The 18,526-nt window shown below is 47.4% G+C and overlaps 1 protein-coding gene across 2 annotated transcripts in view; it reads right to left on the bottom strand.

The window, feature by feature from the left end:
- ACSL1 (acyl-CoA synthetase long chain family member 1) overlaps nucleotides 1-18,526 on the bottom strand; it is a 64,284-nt gene that overhangs the window by 30,657 nt on the left and 15,101 nt on the right. For both annotated transcript variants that reach the window (XM_044225627.1, XM_044225626.1), the window contains exon 2: nucleotides 11,783-12,009. In XM_044225627.1, the coding sequence (XP_044081562.1) occupies nucleotides 11,783-11,977 (195 nt within the window). In that variant the 5' untranslated portion in view covers nucleotides 11,978-12,009. The remainder of the gene's footprint in view (nucleotides 1-11,782; nucleotides 12,010-18,526) is intronic.

The raw sequence follows: 18,526 nt of genomic DNA, 5'->3' as shown, positions 1-18,526 counted from the left end.
AGAAGTATATTAAGGAAAAAAAATGACTAGCCCCTATTATCAGTTCGATGAGTTCTTTCCAGACTTTTTTCTTTGCTTTACATAAGTTTATATAAACTCTTTCATTATCTACTAGGTACTAAATATGTGTTTGACACTTGACCTAATGCAGCAAATCGTTTTCTGGGATAAATATCACCGGATGATATATTTGACTCATCAGCATACTCTATCTTGGCAGACGCCTGCTAACACCTGTGGCCATGATTCCAAACATGATTATTAATTATAACACACTACTTAATAAGGCAGAGAAGTTATTCTCTGTTTGTACTATGGTAGGAAAATCTCTGCTCCATAGAATCATGCGTCATGACGACTTAATCTCTGAGTCTGTTTGCTTGTCTGCAAAACGGGGATCCCACGTGTCCGTGTCCAGGGTTACTTTCAGCTAAACAAAACTGGTCCTATAAAAGAGGAGTATGTAAAGTACGATTCAGACCTATAACAAGTCTTAACTACGAATGCCAGTCCTGCTTAGCCTGTATCTTTTCTCCAACAAATACTCTGATTAAAATTCAGAAGTAATTTTGTGGCTTTACAGTACACATTGGAAGCCTTTTCAACCCGGGAAGGCACCCACCAAAAAGAGCCAGGGCATCACGGCTATGGTAGGAGAAAAAGGAGCAAGGGATGGAGTGACAGAAAACAGGAAGAACAGAGGTGTGCCTGGTGGAGAGGAGCAAACAGCCACATGTAACCGCCTCCTGGCCACTGGCCCGGCCTGGCCCACTATGCCTATCAGGCATGGCCAGGAGGCACAGGCAGCTTGGTGGCCCAGGTCCTCATGACCTCAGCTTAGGACAGGGCCTCCTGCGCCTCCCACCCTGCCATGGTATCACTCGGGGGTCTCTCTGCAAAAGCAATCCTGCCCTCCCCCAGCATTTCACTGAAAACTCTCACAGCTATCAGTGGGGCAGAGGGGCATCAGGGGAATAACAGCTTTCTCCGGAGGACCCCCGCGTCTTATCCTTACCAGGCCCTTCTAAGGAAAGCAAGTTAGCTCACCCTTCCCTAGGTCTACTGAATCAGAAACTCTGATCCAGCAGAGTGTGATCCAGCAGCTGTAGGAAGCCCTCCGGGGGATTCTGGTGCGCGCTGGTGAGAACCACTCACTGGACACATTAAGGTACGCAGGGGAGTAGAGAAAATCAGAACGCTGCGTCAGAAAGAAAGCTACAAGAAGTGAGGCAGCAGCACGAAGAATGGGATGGAGGGCAAGGGACCAGAGAAAAATGCACTCCTGCGGGCCTGGGTGAGGGAAGGGTGACACCAGAAGTGGGAAGGGTTAACGAACGGGATCTGCCCAGTCACCGGGTTTAAAGGAGGAGGTCTAAAAATAGCAGTTCCATTTAATCAAAAATAGAAGACTGGGCATGGGGGCCAGGTTTGAGAAGAGAGTCCGTTTAGCTTTGGATATAGGGAGACCACATCCCTTTCAAGATAGTAGGTCAACCTCCCAATCCCTATTCTGAGAATCACTGGTCTGGAGGATAATTTGGTGACAAACTTTTGGTTAAATACTTCTTTGGTTAATTTTTTGGTGGTACATAATCCTCAAAACTTTGAGAAACATGGAAGGAACAGAGCCAAATCCAAGTTAAAGAAGTTAATTGAAGACAAGATGTTTATTATTCTTCTTCTAATTAGCAATCAGAATACTTAGCAAAGGTTTGAAGACGAAGCAATAAGTGAGCTCTAGGCCCCAAAGGCACACCATTTAAGGCATAGGTGAAACTAGGTAAAAAGTCACACTGCCACTTACTCGTAATATACTCTGTAATTCCAAAATTTCTGAATGAAAGGGGAGGGGGGCACTAAGCAAGATCTGTGCTTTGCAATGTGTTGCTCTATGAAATGATCACACATTCCCCTGAGGAATCACCGTTTTAAAACAAAAATGCTATTTATAAACACTGGCTGTTGGCAACCTTAATTATACCTACAAAGGGGAAAGGATTGCACTCGGGGTGTTGGGAATCAGGGCTGAAACTGAGCTCAAAAGTCTATATGTGCTACAAACTCAAGCCATTTCAAAAGGAGGGCATTCCATTACTGGGTCATGCAAGGACATGCCGCTATTTCTAGGAACATTTACTTAAATGAAACAAAAATACTTCTGGACTTCTGATATAACCTACAGATGGAGGGTAGAGGCTGGGGTTTCAATTATTTCCAAGAAACAGGGAGAGCAGGCGTTCCAGGTGGCTCGGTTGGTTGGGCATATGCCTGGGGCTCAGAAGTGACCCCACTGGGATTGAGCCCTGTGTCGGGCTCCCTGCTCAATGGGGGCCTGCTTCCCCCTCTCCCTCTCCCCAGCTTGTGTTCTCTTTCTCTCTCGAATAAATAAATAATTAATAAATAAATGAAAAGAAGGAAGGAAGGAACAGGGAGAGATAAGCAGACAACCCCAACTAAACATACAGGAAATCAGTCAGTAAGATTGAGTATCAAGGAGAATTATGCTATACACTTCTTTAACGTGGTTTTAGAGTCTTCTAATTTAAAAAAATATAGAGAAGGTCATGAGTCAAATACACTACGGTCACATCAGTGGTCCTGAGTCCATTCGGCAACATCTCTATAAGCTAAGGTTCCTCTTGAGGTCAGTCTCCCCATGTGGGCTGAATTAGGAAATGAAAGTTCAAGTTCCACTTGGGGCCAGTAAGGGCAGGACCACAGTGGATGTCTGCATATCCATGGTTCCCAAGACCGGAACCTTTGCCTATACGGGCCCTTGCTCCTACTTTCTGAAAGTTCACTTTATGAAACTTGACTTTTATGAAAGACCCGCATGAGTACTACCTGTTTCACCAACAGGACAAAATCTGAAGAGGAGTTTCACGTTTATGCAAAAAGGAGTTTTGTGTTTACATAGATCTTCTTGTAAAAGGGAAGTGGCATAACTGGAACTTCTGGAAAGTGGGGGACACTCTTGCTTTATGCCCTTTAGGCTTACAAACGCTTTCAGAGGAGCGCTCTAGTTTTGGATACCAGGGGAAACCTGTATTTGATGAAAAGGACTCAAGATGGTGAGAGTCATTTTGTGCACGCCTCATATTTAAATGCAAAAATGGAATTACAGGGGCACCTGGGTGGCTCAGTGGGTTAAAGCCTCTGCCTTTGGCTCAGGTCATGATCTCAGGGTCCTGGGATCGAGCCCCACACCGGGCTCTCTGCTCAGCAGGGAGCCTGCTTCCCCCTCTCTCTCTGCCTGCCTCTCTGCCTACTTGTAGATATCTCTATCTGTCAAATAAATAAATAAAATCTTTTTTTAAAAAATGGAATTACATTCTTGTGGATTTCTGGGGGATAGAAAGATCCAGACTTTGTAAACTGGTCTCGTTCATCTCTGTCTAGAAAATGGGTATCTGCAGGCCATGACAGTCAAGTTCCCTCTGTGTTACTACTGGGGGGGGGGATACAGAAAGAGGAAGGGAGACAAGGGAGGGAAGGAAGAACTACGTAACTTGTAAGGAAACTGTGGAAGACGTGGCTGAATTTTAATGTTAAATCCATCTCCAGGGGAAAAACAGCAGAATCACAGCCCTAGGGGCATGGGGGTTTTATGGGTTGTTGGATTTTTGTTTATTCATTTATTTATTATTTTCTATTGCCAATATCCTCCATGTGAAACTTTCTTCCCAGCACTTACATTTTTACATGCCTCTTACCTGCCCAGAGCATCACTGTCTTGCTCCACAGGCACAAAAACCACTCTTACAAGCAGTGACCTCTTAGAGACTCCCTGGCCATCAATTCTCAATCCCACCAGCACTAGATCTTTGCTGTATGAAACAGGGCCTTTAAAGGCCAGCTGGTCTGTGACCTTCCCACCTCAATTCCTGAACGCTAACAGACAGGACACGTAAAACACACCTAAACCCCCCGTGATATGCTGAGCTGTCTACATCCCAGCATAGCGGGGAACCTTCAGGCTCACTGTTCACGCTCACCATTGAACAAACTGATTTCCCCAGATCCTTTACGCCCAGGGAGGAAAGAAAGGACAGAACCATGACGTCACCATCAGTGCTGGGTTCTGTCATCTGAGTGCAGGAACAATGGAAGCTAAGTGACTATTTCCTGAGCACCCGCTACATGCCAGCCGCTCTGCAGGTGAAAAAGCAGCCCCAGGGCAAGGCTTTGGCAGGAAATGTCCTGGACGCAGCTCTGTGGACATCTGGCATGGTAAGAAGATTCTGTGGGTCCCGAGCAGGTTCAAACTCACCCCACACCACTCATCTCCCATCTTCAAGGAGCCAGGCCCAGATCACCGGTGGCTGACTCAGTTTTTTGGATCTTCAACACTTTCCCCTCATCCCAGAAGGGCTTCCATTTCACAACCCCCACCCAGTTTCCTACTTCCTGAGCCCCCACTTTCCCAAGCGAGGGATGTGCTTCCGGGGACAGGGGGGGGATCTGGCACAGCACTTGGAAATGATAGTTCTGTGCCCCAAGGCACATTTCAATGTCACACGAGGGGACATCAGCCAACCACAGAAGGGAAAATAGCACCCTCCCACCTCCGGGAGAGGGACGAAAGTCTGGAGCCACCAAACCCCAAACCCACAAACACACATTGTTCCAGCAGGACAAAACTGCCTGTAGCATCTCTGTGTGCCCGCCTTTAGACATGCCACCCATTCCGCTCGGCTGTGGGCGAGTCGACAGGGAACCAGCGTCTACTTCTCATCCATGGCCGGCCTTCTAGACATGAAGTGTGAGAAGGAGGGAGTTTTGTCGAGGGGCTCGGAAAGTTTTCAGTTGTCATTTTTCATTTGACACGAGTTGCCCCGGCTATTTTTAAACTCAAATAAATATTCCAGCACACACTTCTGTCATTTATGAATACACACGTTCCCTGCTCAAGGAAGCCTGTGAGAGGCGGCATCCTTTGCACAAAATCCAAGCTCATTGTCACACCTGTTTGACCATACTCCTATTTAGTGAACAGTCGTAAGCGTTTACTGCCTGGCTAAATGGAACCGAGAAATAAATTTTTCTAAAACAATCATCTTTCTATCTTTGCATTCCTAAAGGCAGCTACTTAATAACCTCTGGGGCCTGGTCTTGGCATGGAGTCAGAAACTCTGCCTTCAGTTCTCTGTCATGCCTGCCCTTGTCCGCAGCCCACTCTCCCGCCCACCGCGGCCCCATGACCAGCACCTCCTCATTCAAATGACCGGTCACCTTCAATTAGCGGATGAGCCCAAAAACCTAGAGAAGCCCGGTGAAATGTCCTATGATGTGAGTGTAGCCAAGAAAAAAGTAACTAGCAAGGTTTTTCATACTTTTTTATTAAGAAGGTGCGGAGTCTTAGAAGACGTGCTAAAGTTACGGCAAGGTATGAAAATGCTGATGTTTGCATACCCCCAGGATGCTAGGTCTAAGCAAACACATCCCTTCCATCCACTCCCACTGCCCCAACTGCTAGGACCGCTTGCTAAAAATGCCCTCCGATGCCGTAACGCTTTAGAAAAACGTGTTTGAAAACTCTCTGAGCACCAGAGCAGCCAAGTTGCTAGGGATAAGATTAAAAAGCAAAATCTTTAAAAAAAGAGAAGCAAATCTTTGCATACGTCTTTAACCACACACACAACGATTTTGCAGTCGGACCAGGGCAGCACAGGCAGTGGGGGAATGCTGACCGGACACCTGCAGTTACAAACAGCAAGTGAAAATGAAGGTTGGCACCCCCAAACGGGAATTCCCACAAGTACTACGGACCGGTATAACGCCAGCGCATCAAACCAGGAGATCCTCTGGGAGGCCCCCCCGGACTTCTGGTCGACCATTCCAAGTCTCCTCCGGGATGAGAATTCTGTTTTTATTGAGGTTTCTAGCTACAAGTGACTGCAGAAACAGCTAGACTGTTGCTCATATTTCTCCCTTCCTCTTCATGCTCCCCTGCCACCTGCCACCGGGTTTGAATTCGTGAGTCTGACACCCCCTGTTGCGGGCGCTCGGCCAAGGCCACCAGGGGGGCGGCCATGGGTGCACCGTGTGAACGCACCCGCCCTTCCCACGGCTCTTCCTGCTCTGGCCCGGCAGCGACCCCGCGGACCCTTCCTGCAGCTCTGCCTCACGGCTGTGTTTGCCCCCTGCCCCACCGGACAAGAGCGCCCCACTCGGAACCAGCCCCAGCCATTCACGTCCCGCGCGTTGCCATTCTTTGCCCTTTGTTTTTTCCAGCTTTACTGAGGTGTCCCCGATCAACCCGTGATGAGGCCCCTAGAGTGTACCGAGAGAGAGAGGCCTGCACTGGGAAGACTCTCGCAATGGAGTCATTAACATCTCGTCACCTCACAGACGTGCATTTTGGTTTCTTTTTTGGTGAAGACACTGGAGTCCTTCTCTCTCAGCGACTCTCAGTCGTCCGGGGCGGTGTTCTCGGCCACGTCGCCATGTTCCAGGCGAGCGCCTCAGACCTCGCTCATCGGCAGCTGGAAGTCTGGGCCCTTTTCTCCCTATACTCCCACGGCTTCTCTGAGTCAACTTCTTTGGGTCATTTTCACTCTCTGGATTGCCAAAGTCATTACCTCAGAGACAGGCAGTGTGTCTGTGCAGGTCCCATGTTGAGTTTTCATCAAAACTTAAACCCACGCTATCTGCTGAGCGCGGCCTCCAGGCCAGGTGTGTTCCCTTCGGTCCGCTCCTTCCAGAGTTCTGATGAACCGGAGCTCTAGCTTGAGGGCACGAGAACCAGCTGCTCATATGACTCTTGGCTTAAGGACGCTCCTTGCCCTCTGCCAGGGAGAGAAGAGGTCCTTGGCTGTTCTGCCCTCCACCCTGGAAGCTATGCGAAGCCAACAACCTCTTCTTCCCAGGGACGGTGCGCACATTGCTCGGCCGATGTTCAAGTGCTTCTGAATGGATGCCCGTCAGATAATGTCTCTGTGACTCACGGCAGACTAAATCCAGAGTGTCCCCTCCTCCGTGGGAGACCTTCTAGAGCACAGGACTAACACGCTATGGCAAGCTGCTCACCGTATATAGCCCACCATGTGCACGGGCCGATCTCAAGCTTTCCTGCCAAAACGGAGAGCCTTCCAGCATGCGCCCAAATGTCAGGAGATCATCTGGTGGGAAAGTCATCCAACTCAGACAAGAAGCCCGACACCCAAAGAACCGGTTCTGTATTGTGAAAGATACGGAGCCACCCTGGAACCAAGGGGCCACGGCTAACAAGTTGAAACAGTGAATCTGTTACAGATTAATTGGTTTAGTTGCCAGAGATAAAGCTGAAACAAAGTCCTGATATTTTTAAAATGAAGTCTCAAAAAGCCTGGACCTGCTGGTATAAAAAAGTTTTGGGGGGCTGTCTGGGGTGGCTCAGTTGGTTAAGCGTCTGCCTTCAGCTCAGGTCATGATCTCCGGGTCCTGGGATCCAGACCAGCATCAGCTCCTTGCTCAGCAGACAGTCTGCTTCTCCCTCCCGCCACCCCCCCCCGCCCTTCCCCTGCTGTGCACTCCCTCGCATAAATAAATAAAATCTTTAAAAAAAAAAAAAAAAAAAGAAAAAAGTTTTTTGCATCCTACAATTTACTGCCTTCTTTAATATTTAAAAACAAAGCGTGTTTAAAAACAAAACTCAAGTGTGAGTTTTCATTTAAGTACACCCTAATCTAGCAGTAGTCACTCAAAATCTTCCCATGTGAATTTGACAAGTAAGCTATCTCAAGGCCTACAGGACATCTCTCATCTTCTTTCTTCTACCTCCTTCAGCAATTACAATGATTCCCTTTTATGCTTTGGGATGGTTTGTTGCCTTGATCCCTTAAACTCTGGAAGGTGGGCTTACGACCCAATCAGCACCAAGTTTTGCTCTGACCCCATCTATGTCCAACCTGGTGCAGGGGAAGAGGAGGAGGGAAGGCAGAAGCTCACCAGGAATCCACTTTTGCTGCTGGCCCAGGCTCTGACAGCTCCATGCTCTCAGCCCCAGGCTTCCCCCCTCCGCCTGCAATACCCGTTGTCAGAAGAGGCTGCTCCTGGGTCCAAAGGTCTAGCCCCTGGCTCTTCAAATTAATCTAGACAGGGATACCTGGGTGGCTCAATCAGTAAAGCATCTGCCTTTGGCTCAGGTCATGATCCTGGGGGTACTGGGATCGAACCCCAAATCAGGCTCCCTGCTCTGTGGGGAGCCTGCTTCTGCTTCTCTCTCTCCCTCTGCCTACCACTCCCCCGGCCTACGCTCTCTTTCCCTCTGTCAAATAAATAAACAAAATCTTTAAAAAATTACTCTAGACAGACCCCAACTTGCCTTATTATCCTTATTTTCCTCCTCCCCCGCCCCTGAAAAACCCTAGCTATAATCCATAACTTTCAAGTACTGTAATAAACTGTAATGAAAGCACATAGCAGAGCTCTTGATAGCCCACTAACGGTAGGTGCAATTTTGCCTCTTTGGATTCAGCTGTTTTCTTATATATAAAACATGATGGTTACGAAGAGGCCTTTACAGAAGAAGAAAACTAACACTGACCGAACACTTAGCATGGACAAGCGGACACTCTGCAAATAATCTAAGCAGCGCTCTTAACGCCCACCAGGGAGGGCAGATACTGTCACTCCTGTTTTCTAGAAGGCTGAAGGTCGGGAAAGTCAGGGGAACTTGCCCAAAGCTGCCCGGTCTAAGCCAAGGAGCCAGGCCCAGCCTCTGCCACATCCGCAGCCTCCCTGGTCCTTTCCAGCACCATCATGCTCCTCTGTCCCACTAAGGCCTGGGCCTAGGTCCCAAGGGGTCCCTAGTCTCTGTGGTGAAGGTCATCGTCACCAGGGGACGTGGGGAATCTCAGCCGACAGGCAGAGGCAAGCTGAAACCTGGAAATGTGCACGTCACCTGTGAACGTGATTAAAGGCCGCACAGACACAGAAAACCTCGCTTCCCTCCACAGCTCAGAATCATGGAGCAGCAGCAGAAAAATTCTGTGGCAGACGGAAGGTCCTCCCCAACATGCAGGAAGAGGCAGTCCTTGGGGTCCCGCTGCTGCAGGCCGGGTCAGCTGCCACCACGGATGCCGGGGCACAGCCCTCTAAACACAGCCCAGATCAAACCATGCTTGAAAGTTAAAAAAGGCTTGCTGGATTCTGTTCCAAACTCCAACTTCTCTGTCCCATTCCGCAGCCCATGTCCTCACTGCCTTTCATACATGGGGCTAGGGCTCAAGGCTAACATCACCTTTATCACCGTGACTTTTTAAAAATTGTTTTTATTCACTTGAGAAAGTGAGAGAGAGGAGGAGAGAGAGAGAGAGAGCAAAAGTAGGAGGCGGGCAGAGGGAGAGGGAGAAGCAGGCTCCCCATTAAGCAGGAAGCCTGATGTAGGACTCAATGCCAGGACCCTGGGATCATGATCTGAGCCAAAGGCAGACTCTTAACCAACTGAGCCACCCAGATGCCCTTCCACCCTGAATTTTAAAAGGAAATGTCAAAAGCGGTAACTTATCAAGAACCTCTGTGCCGCTGCTTTAAGAAGGTGTAGCTTGGAGGGGCTCCTGGGTGGCTCAGTCATTAAGAGTCTGCCTTCAGCTCAGGTCATGATCCCAGGGTCTTGGGATCAAGTCCCACATCAGGCTCCCTGCTCTGCGGGAACCCTGCTTCTCCTCCCACGCCCCCTGCTTGTGTTCCCTCTCTCGCTGTGTCTCTGTCAAATAAATAAATAAAATCTTTAAAAAAAAAAAAAAAGGTGTAGCTTGGAATCACGTGGTGTGGGGCGGTCATGAGATGCAGCAAAACCAAAAAGTGCAGATTCCTCTCATTTTAATATCCAGGAAGGTTTATGGGAAGCGGGAGAGGGTAAAAATCTGGATGTGAGATGGAGGCAGGGGTGGGGGGGATCAGGATGTGGACTGGCAAATGGCGCTTGCTTGTTTTCAAAGTAGGAACCAAACAACAATATTTTATTCCGGCAATCAGTTCCTCTGACCGTGCCAGATAAGCAGGCTTTTCATGAATATGTAATGAAATGAATTAGGGGCTTCTTCCTGCCATAAGCACTCCATACGGCCATGCTAGCTATATAAACGCATCTATAACTACCAAGCTCTCTTGAATTCGATATTTTAAGGTCTTTTTTTAGAAATGCAAAGCAAAAGGACCTACAAGTTCTGAAAACCAGAACTAAGTCCATTTCTATAGGCCAAGAGAAAAATCAAGAAGCCTCTCTACCAGGGAGTGGAATTACAGATTTTAATTTTCTTTCCGCTTCTCAGTAATTTTTAAACTATTCCACAGAGGACAAGCATCCTTATTTTCCCAAGTCTCAGAATGACTGTATGCGAAGCTGGAGCTTAAAGAGCATATTGTAAGTGCTTCCACAATTTCTCATATAATACGAATTAGGCATTTACAGTTACTGCTAAATTATAAATATCGTAAACCTGCGCTTGCCAAATATTCTTCTCACAGCAATGGCAATGCTACTGTGAGACACCAGGTCCTCCTCCAGAAGAAAAGGAATCTCAAAAACCTCACACACATCTATTAGAAAAACTGAATTCTTCTCCTTCACGGTTTGTGATTAGCTGAGGTAAAATATTAAGCCATGTTTACCTTCTAAATAAGGCATAAAACCAACTTTTCTTGGCAATAATTCAGTCATTCTATTTTTGCATTTTGGCATGTATTAGACTGACATATCTACTATATATTTAAAAAGCTTCAAATTAATGAATCCAAGAATTGTCTAAAGGAAAGCAAAGAACTAAAACTATAAATAACAAAAAGGTACTCATCAGGCCAAGGTTCATTTGAAAGGGCATCTCTCCTGCTCACGGCCATCAGCCTGGGGAGCAGGGCAGGATGGAGAAAAAGAAATATTCTTTATATGTGCTAAAAGTTAGAAATACTGAAAACGGATTCTGCCCTGGGTGGGGAAAGCGAGAGACGACAACGCAGAGAGTAGGCCACGAGTCCCAGCACCAGAGAGACCCCGGCTGCTTCATCTTTTCAACCCCTCACGTTTTATACTAAAGAGATTCAGAAGGGAAGGAGGGCAGAGCCAAAGCACTAAGAAAGAATCTTTCTAAAAAGGTCCTTAACTTTCCCCATGCCATTGCAACCATTCAGCCCTAATGAGGGAAATATATTGCGTTTCACTTTCATGACGACAAGAACATGACTGATGGTGTGCCCAAGTTCTACACAACTGTGGGACTCAACCTCTGATACCACCTGAATGCTCTTGGCTTGTTCTTGGCCTACCCAAAACTCTGTGGCCGTGTTATTCTGGCAAGTTCCTAGCATTGCCTTTTCCTAGGTGAAATCTCAGAGTCTCTTTCAAAAGCTAGGGAGGTGTTCTAAGTATCAGGTATACCACAGAGGAAATCCTTCTTTCTGGAATGTTTGTTTGACAACTCTCTTCTCTGCTGGCACATAAGCCCCTTGGGAGCAGGGATTCTATGCCTCTCCTTTCCTGCTCACAGAATCCTCTGGGCTGACTGTAGGGCCTAGCATCGGGTCAAAACTGAGTAGGACTCTTGCAGTGAGCCTCTGGGTGACTAGAGGGAGACACCCCGCCAACACCACCCACTTTGTCCCTCTGCCCTGTATTTTGGCCCTTACCCCCATCTGTGACCCCACCGGCCAACTTTGTGTGTTGAGCACATTTTGGCTTACAAAGTGCCCTTGCCAGCAAATATCGGCCAGTGACTGATGTTGACCAACATAGCACTCGACAGGGAACCTGGAGAAATACAGAGAAAATGCACACAGCAGGCAGGCCAGCCCCTCCACTTACCGGCACTTCCACAGACTGCATGGAGAGGTCGCATGGTGGCTTCAGGGCTTTGGGCCTCGTGGCGTACCAGAAGGTGGTGAGGGCAGCAAAAGCTCCGAAGCCCATGAGTGTGTTGGTCGGCAGCGTGCGAACGTACTGTCGGAAGTCAGCCAGCTCTGGCATTCGAAAATACCGGAACAACTCGTGGGCTTGCATCGTCCCGTGATGGTCGCTCCCTAAGCTGAATTCTGTCAAAAGACAAGAATGTCACATTCCTTCCAGGAAGGCAAGATCTGTGTCTAAAACTCCTAAAGGCCAACCATCCAACTTGATTCCTGAAACCACAGTCTAACGGTCCAGCTCTTTCCTTGGCTGTCAAGTTTCACGTCTCTAAAAACCCTTTAGAAATTCATTGTTCGTTTGTACGTGTAGGGGTGCCTGGGTGGCTCAGTGGGTTAAAGCCTCTGCCTTTGGCTCGGGTCATGGTCTCAGGGTCCTGGGATCGAGCCCTGTGTCAGGCTCTCTGCTTAGCGGCGAGCCTGCTTCCTCCTGCCTGCCTCCCTGCCTACTTGTGGTCTCTGTTTGTCAAATAAATAAATCAAAAATCTTTAAAAAAAAAAAAAAAGAAGAAGAAGTTCATTATATGTGTATCAGTTTGTGTCAAGCTTCCATTCCCCATGTTAAAAGGTTTCGTTCAGGAAGAATTCTTGCCACAACATGCTTCTGTGGCGTAAGTCACCACCTCCTTCCCTGATACCGTCTCTGTTCCCTTCCACCTGATCAGATATACTCAGCTCTCATTATCACGGCTAATGAGAAGAATGGGGAAGAGGCACAAATAAGCCCACACCACCTAACGGCCATCCGCTCCCGCTTCTGCCCACGCATCTCAGAACGAGCTCCCAATGGATACAGCACGCCAACCTAAATTTCAACATGCCTCTTGCCTTCCCCATACTCTGTACCACAAAAGCAGCAACACAAATGCCAGGGAACCAGAGTTCACTATTTGGATCGAATAATTTCTTTTATATATATTATATATATATATATATAATTTCTTCTATATATAATATAATATTACATTATAGTATAATGCTAAAAGGGTGCACATGAAGTTCAAACCAACCACCAAACATCTAGAGAGAGACTGCAGCATAGTAGCTGAGAAGAAGTAAAGAAGGGTATTTAAGATCCCAGATTCAAGAGCCAAATCCTCTCTTCCCAGCTTATTAGCTAGAGGACTGAGGACATATTACTTCACCTCTCTGAGTCTCGTAGCCCTAAGAATAAATGGAGGCTGAAAACAGTAGTGATCTTGTGGGGTTTTTATAAGGACTAAATGCACGGGGCACCAGAAATGACTCAATACGTTCCAGGCACTATCATTATTTCACCTACCAAGACTCTGTGATTGGTCCTGTGTGTAGAACAGGAAGGGACAGAGTTAATTAAAAACAAGGCTAGACCACAAAGAGTTCACCAACAAAATTAAGAGGCCAAAAATGTACAGAAGAAAACTAGACAAAAAGCCTCACACTGGATGTTACAGACAACTCATACATATATCAGTATAAAAAGTGTACAGTACAGATAATAAGTAAGAGTAACTCTAAGGAGAAAACTATTGATGAGGAAGTACTCTACAGCACGTGTGGCAGTAAAGGGGAGAACATCGTGGTAAATGCTGACGGCTTTTCTCGAATACTGCCTGCCGATTCAGAGTACGAACATTTTAGCTATCATTCAGGAGGTATCTGTGAGCCACTTCCAGTGTGTTCTTTTAAAGAGCTAGGTCACAAAGCTGAAGATAATTTTCTTTTTTCAAATACAGACATGTTTACGTTTCCAATCTATGCTACTGTAATTCTTTTTTTTTTTTTTTAATGGAGTGGCAGAGGACCCACTGTTTTTACCGGCCACCAGTCCTGTAGTATATCTGGTCAGTTTGGGCAGACATGTGCTACAACAGCTCTGTGTAGGTGTACACACACACACACACACACACACACACAAACACACAGAGGAAATTTCCAGGTTTTACATAACAATTGAGAAGGAACAGATAAGCAAGATCTCTTTAGGTCACCATCGTGGAGAAAGAGAGCTCTCAGACTTACAAAACCACTCACCATCTGTGCCACCCGGGCCTGACTGCTAGGTGACAAGCCACCACAGAGCAGAAGAGGTGGCGAGGGCTGGGGGCAGGAGGGGGCTGGAGGAGCTCAGCTGCCGCTTACCCAACCTGCCAAGGTCTCTCAGGACATCAGTCACATGCTGACTCGCGTGCTGCTGCCCACTGGGCTAAAGGTAACTAGCAGACAAAATTCATACTTGACTTCCCAGGAGGAGAGAGGGTGGAGGATGGGCCAATGAGCAGCTGGGAGCAGAGTCACCCCACTGCTCCACCCATGGGCAGGGACGGGCATCAGTGTCACTGCCAGTGCCAGATCTGAAAACAGACACTGTTTTCTTTCTGCTCAGTTTCTCCATGAGAAGAGACAATGGACATATTTAAAAAAAAAAACAACAAACAGCAAAATACAAGATCAGATGTTGGGTGGTTATGTCGAACCAACATGAGACAGACCAAGAAAGAAACAGATTGTCTGTAGTACACTCCCGGCAGATTTATTCTAGATGAATGCACAGGAACTGAGTTACTCTGGTTGGTGCCCATCATGAGGCATCCGGCGTATGGCAGGCCCCGTGCCCGCAGTGGGGAGGACGGTGCTGGTGACCCGGTGCAGGTTCTCCATGGGCTCACCTGCTGGTGGGGACGGAGCAAAATTAAGCCAGCAGTGTCTGCACGGTGTGAGAAGTGTTCCGGTCGGTGGAGCCGGAGATGAGGCAAGGCCTCTGCGAGGAAGAGATGGTGAGGATAAGCAGACAAATCAAGTCTGGCCCCTGTGGTCACGTTGCAAAAACAGCACTGCTACCCTATGGACGCGAAGCAAGCAGACGTGTACAACATGCAAACGTGCCTTCCCTGCAATCGTTCCACCTTCCCGCCGTCTTCATACGACGGCGCCCCAGATCTGAACAGGGCTTTCCCACCCACCCCCGACACACCCCTCTGCCCTTGTCTCTTCTCTCCCACAGGTCCCGAAGAAGGTGATTTCCATAAAACCTAGACTGCGTGAATTCGCAGGGGCTGTTCAACAAAATCCCATCCCTGTGTGAGGATAAAAAATAATTCCCCCATGAACAAATGCAGTTATAAGCTGGTGATTTTTCTTTTCTATTTTAAGCATCAGCAGTAGCCAAACTGTAGACAGCATTAGACTAAGAAAGAAAAAAAAAAGTCTCTTTCTAGAGATAAATAAATTAAGATACTAAGAAAACTGAGAAAGAGAACTTAAAAAAAAACAAAAACTTCAGAAAATTACTGATTTAGGGGCACCTGGGTGACTCAGTGGGTTGGGCCTTTGCCTTCGGCTCAGGTCATAATCTCAGGGTCCTGAAACGGAGGCCAGCATCAGGCTCTGTGCTCAGCGGGGAGCCTTTTCCCCCTCTCTCTTTGCCTGCCTCTCTGCCTCCTTGTGATCTCTGTCAAAAAATAAAATAAAAATCTTTAAAAAAAAAATAAAGAAAATTACTGATTTAGTAGCACCCGGGCTAGACCATTTAATCAGACCTGAGTCTGTAACTTTAAGGGTTTAAATCCAGCTGCATTCTTATCTTTAACAGGTAATGACGAGGTATAGCAGTTTAATTCATGTCTCTCAGAGGAGAGCCAGGCGACAAGCCACAAACCAGCTTCACTGAACCCACTGGCTAACGCTGTATATAGGAAAACTATAGTCTTTTCAGTAAAGAACTAAAGCAAATCCTTCTTTTAGATCCACAGGAAGAACAACTCCTGTAAAGCATTATAAATCTCCTCTCTATGGAACTGCTATGAAGGAAAAAGTACTTGGGGTGTTTAAAAATGAAGGCAGACCCACATCCAAAGAAAACCGGCCACAATAAATAGCCTTTTAATGCCGCAGGTGAATATAAACACCACGCTTTAAGACAGTCCCCCAACAGGTCTTGAGGAAGAAGAATCCAACAAATTATTAAAAACCAGACAGATTTTATTCTTATTCCAATGGTGTTCCAGCTGGAGTATTTTTAAAAATTCTTTCAAAAGCCAATTTCCACATCATCCTCTCCATACGTTTGCAGGCCTGGCAAATAACAATGTTGCTGTTTGCTAAGAATAATGATTCAATCAGCTTAAAGGCTTAAGCAGTCAGTATTTCTCGGTCAAGAACGCACAAGCCTATTGTCAGCTAGCTTCTCCTTCCCTGGCAACGCTCTTGAGGCTCCTTCCTCCTCACACCTACGAAAAGGGGGTTTGCTCACTGGGGTCCTTAAGTCTAAAACCACAGAATGGGGGCACCTGGGTGGCTCAGTCAGTTAAGTGTCTGCCTTAGCTCAGGTCATGATCTCAGGTCCTGGGATAGAGCCCCACATCTGGTTCTCTGCTCAGCAGGGAGCCTGCTTCCTCCCTCCCCAACCTCTGCCTGCCTCTCTGCCTATTTGTGATCTCTGTCTGTCAAATAAATAAAATCTTAAAAACAAACAAACAAACCACAGAATGGACAGTGAACATAAGAACAGCGGTCAGGGAAGTGTGGTGCACTTCCAGGGCAAAGTACCAGAGGGAAGGGTGCCTAGGCTTCCAGAAACATGCACGGGGCCAAGTCACAGAAACTGGATTGCATGACCATCAGAAAACAGAAATCCTGGTACTTATCAACCCAAACTGTGGAGAGCCTAGCTAGTGGCCCAGCAAACGCTGATTTAGTGTTTCAGGAAGTGAAGCTTTCACACTCTGTATCACACTGTCTAGCAGTACAAAATGAGTATAAGGAAGCTGAGGCTGGAGATTTATGGGGCTTCCCTGAGACACTGACCTAGCTCTCAAGTAGTGCTTTTTCCTGTACGTGAACCATTCCTACCCGCTGTCCCTGGTCCTCAGCACCGGGAACACGCGCGTACCCCTCTGCGCGGGGCGGGGGGTGGGGGTTGTGTGCAACTTGCAAGTCTCCTGCCACCCACCCCGGCTCAGGAACCGTGAGGGCAGGTGCTCTCTAAAGGTCCTTCTGGCACTCACTTTCCCCAACAGGAGCAGAGCCTAGCATCTGAACTCCATGTGAACGCTCCATGTCTTACATAACCGCCCGCGTTTGCCCCATCATCCTGCACTCTGAACATATGGGCCCAAGGCCACCTGGACACAAAGTCTCACCTCTTACCATTTTGTTTATACCAGGAAAAAGGGGTGTGGGGCAAAGGTGACTCACAAGGGCATCATTCTCTAAGGACACAGGGGCACACACGTGTGTGTACACACACGCGCGCACGCACACACACACACAGCTCCTATGATTGTGTAGATTTATACTTACATCAGCATTTTATTTTCTTCCTATCATTTGCAAACCCAAAAAAAGGTGATCTGGACGTGTCTCCCCTTCTGAAGTTCCTCAAGCTTTCATTCAGCTGAATAATCACGGTCTGATGGAATACTTCGCTAGGAATGCAGCCTTCAAGCAAACCCACAGAAATAAATTGCACCCTTGCCCTGGCAGCAGCCGATGAAGAAATCCTGACATCTCTCCTTAAAAGCAACAAGCCAAGCTGGCAAGATGCTGCCATTCCTTGCCCCACCTCCTCCCCTGGTACAATAGGCTATTTACAGAAGGCTCAAGCTCCCCCTTTGTCCTGCGCTGGCTTGGGCAGAGCTCGACCTCCGGGAGGAACAAGAGGGCGGCAGCCAGACCGTGCGCTGTTCTTTCAATGTGCCACTCCAAAACTGTCGGATTTGTGCTCCTTAACCCTGGCTGGCAAATGACCTAAAGCTAGATTTGCTTAAGCCATCCCCTCTTGAACCAAAAGAGCGGCCGGGCTCTCCCTGAAGAGCGTTGTATGGGAGTTCCACAGACACGCCGGAGTCCACCAGTTTGGGAGGAAAAGCAGAAGTCGCTGTCCAAACCCCACTCTGTACAGGAGCTCCCGACCACAGACACTGCCCTGGGACCATCGTCCTGTTCTGAGCCTGAGTAGGGCAAAGACCGACCACCCGGGTAACTTCGGGAACCCACACAACAGCACGCAAGTCATTCCACAGGGAATTAATTACTCCCTTCTGCTGCCTTGGAGCGGTTCTTCCCAACTAAGTATAATAAACCTTAAGCAACACATTTGATTTCCATGAAAGTGAGGCTCTGGATCACCAAGTCAATTTCCAACAAGACTGTAAAAGGAGCAATGAAGCAGACACACTCTCCCTGCCCATATGCCCAAAGTTAGAAAGAGGAGGACGTAAAGCGTTTAAAGCATCAAGCTCGACTAATTTATAACCAGTGAGACCAGGGTGATGCCTCACCTGTTCATACTGGCCACCAAGACACAACTTTCAGATGTGCCCCCAAGCAGTGAGATTCCAAATATCATGTGTCCAACTTGAACAGATCAACTTTTAGGGATAGAGGACATGGTCCAAGGTCTACTTATAAGAGTTTCTGTAAGCTACGAACATACTTAGGCCACATGACAAAAAATTACTTGAGAAGTGTGTGCTTTTTCCCTATTTACATTTCACTGGTATTTTATTAGACTTCTTTGAGCATGCTTCTTCAAACAGGATCTTTAAACGTGCTTCTTCAAATAGGATTTTGTGCGGTCACGTTGGTTGCCACCACTGAACAAATTCTCCCATGTCACAGGAACACACCTGTACAATGTTAGGATAGTTTAAAAAATGTGTCCAAT

The sequence above is a fragment of the Neovison vison genome, chromosome 11 (genome assembly GCF_020171115.1).
Source record: "Neovison vison isolate M4711 chromosome 11, ASM_NN_V1, whole genome shotgun sequence".
NCBI lineage: Eukaryota > Metazoa > Chordata > Mammalia > Carnivora > Mustelidae > Neogale > Neogale vison.
The sequence above is the reverse complement of the archived record's forward strand: the minus strand, read 5'-3'. Positions and strand labels throughout refer to the sequence as shown.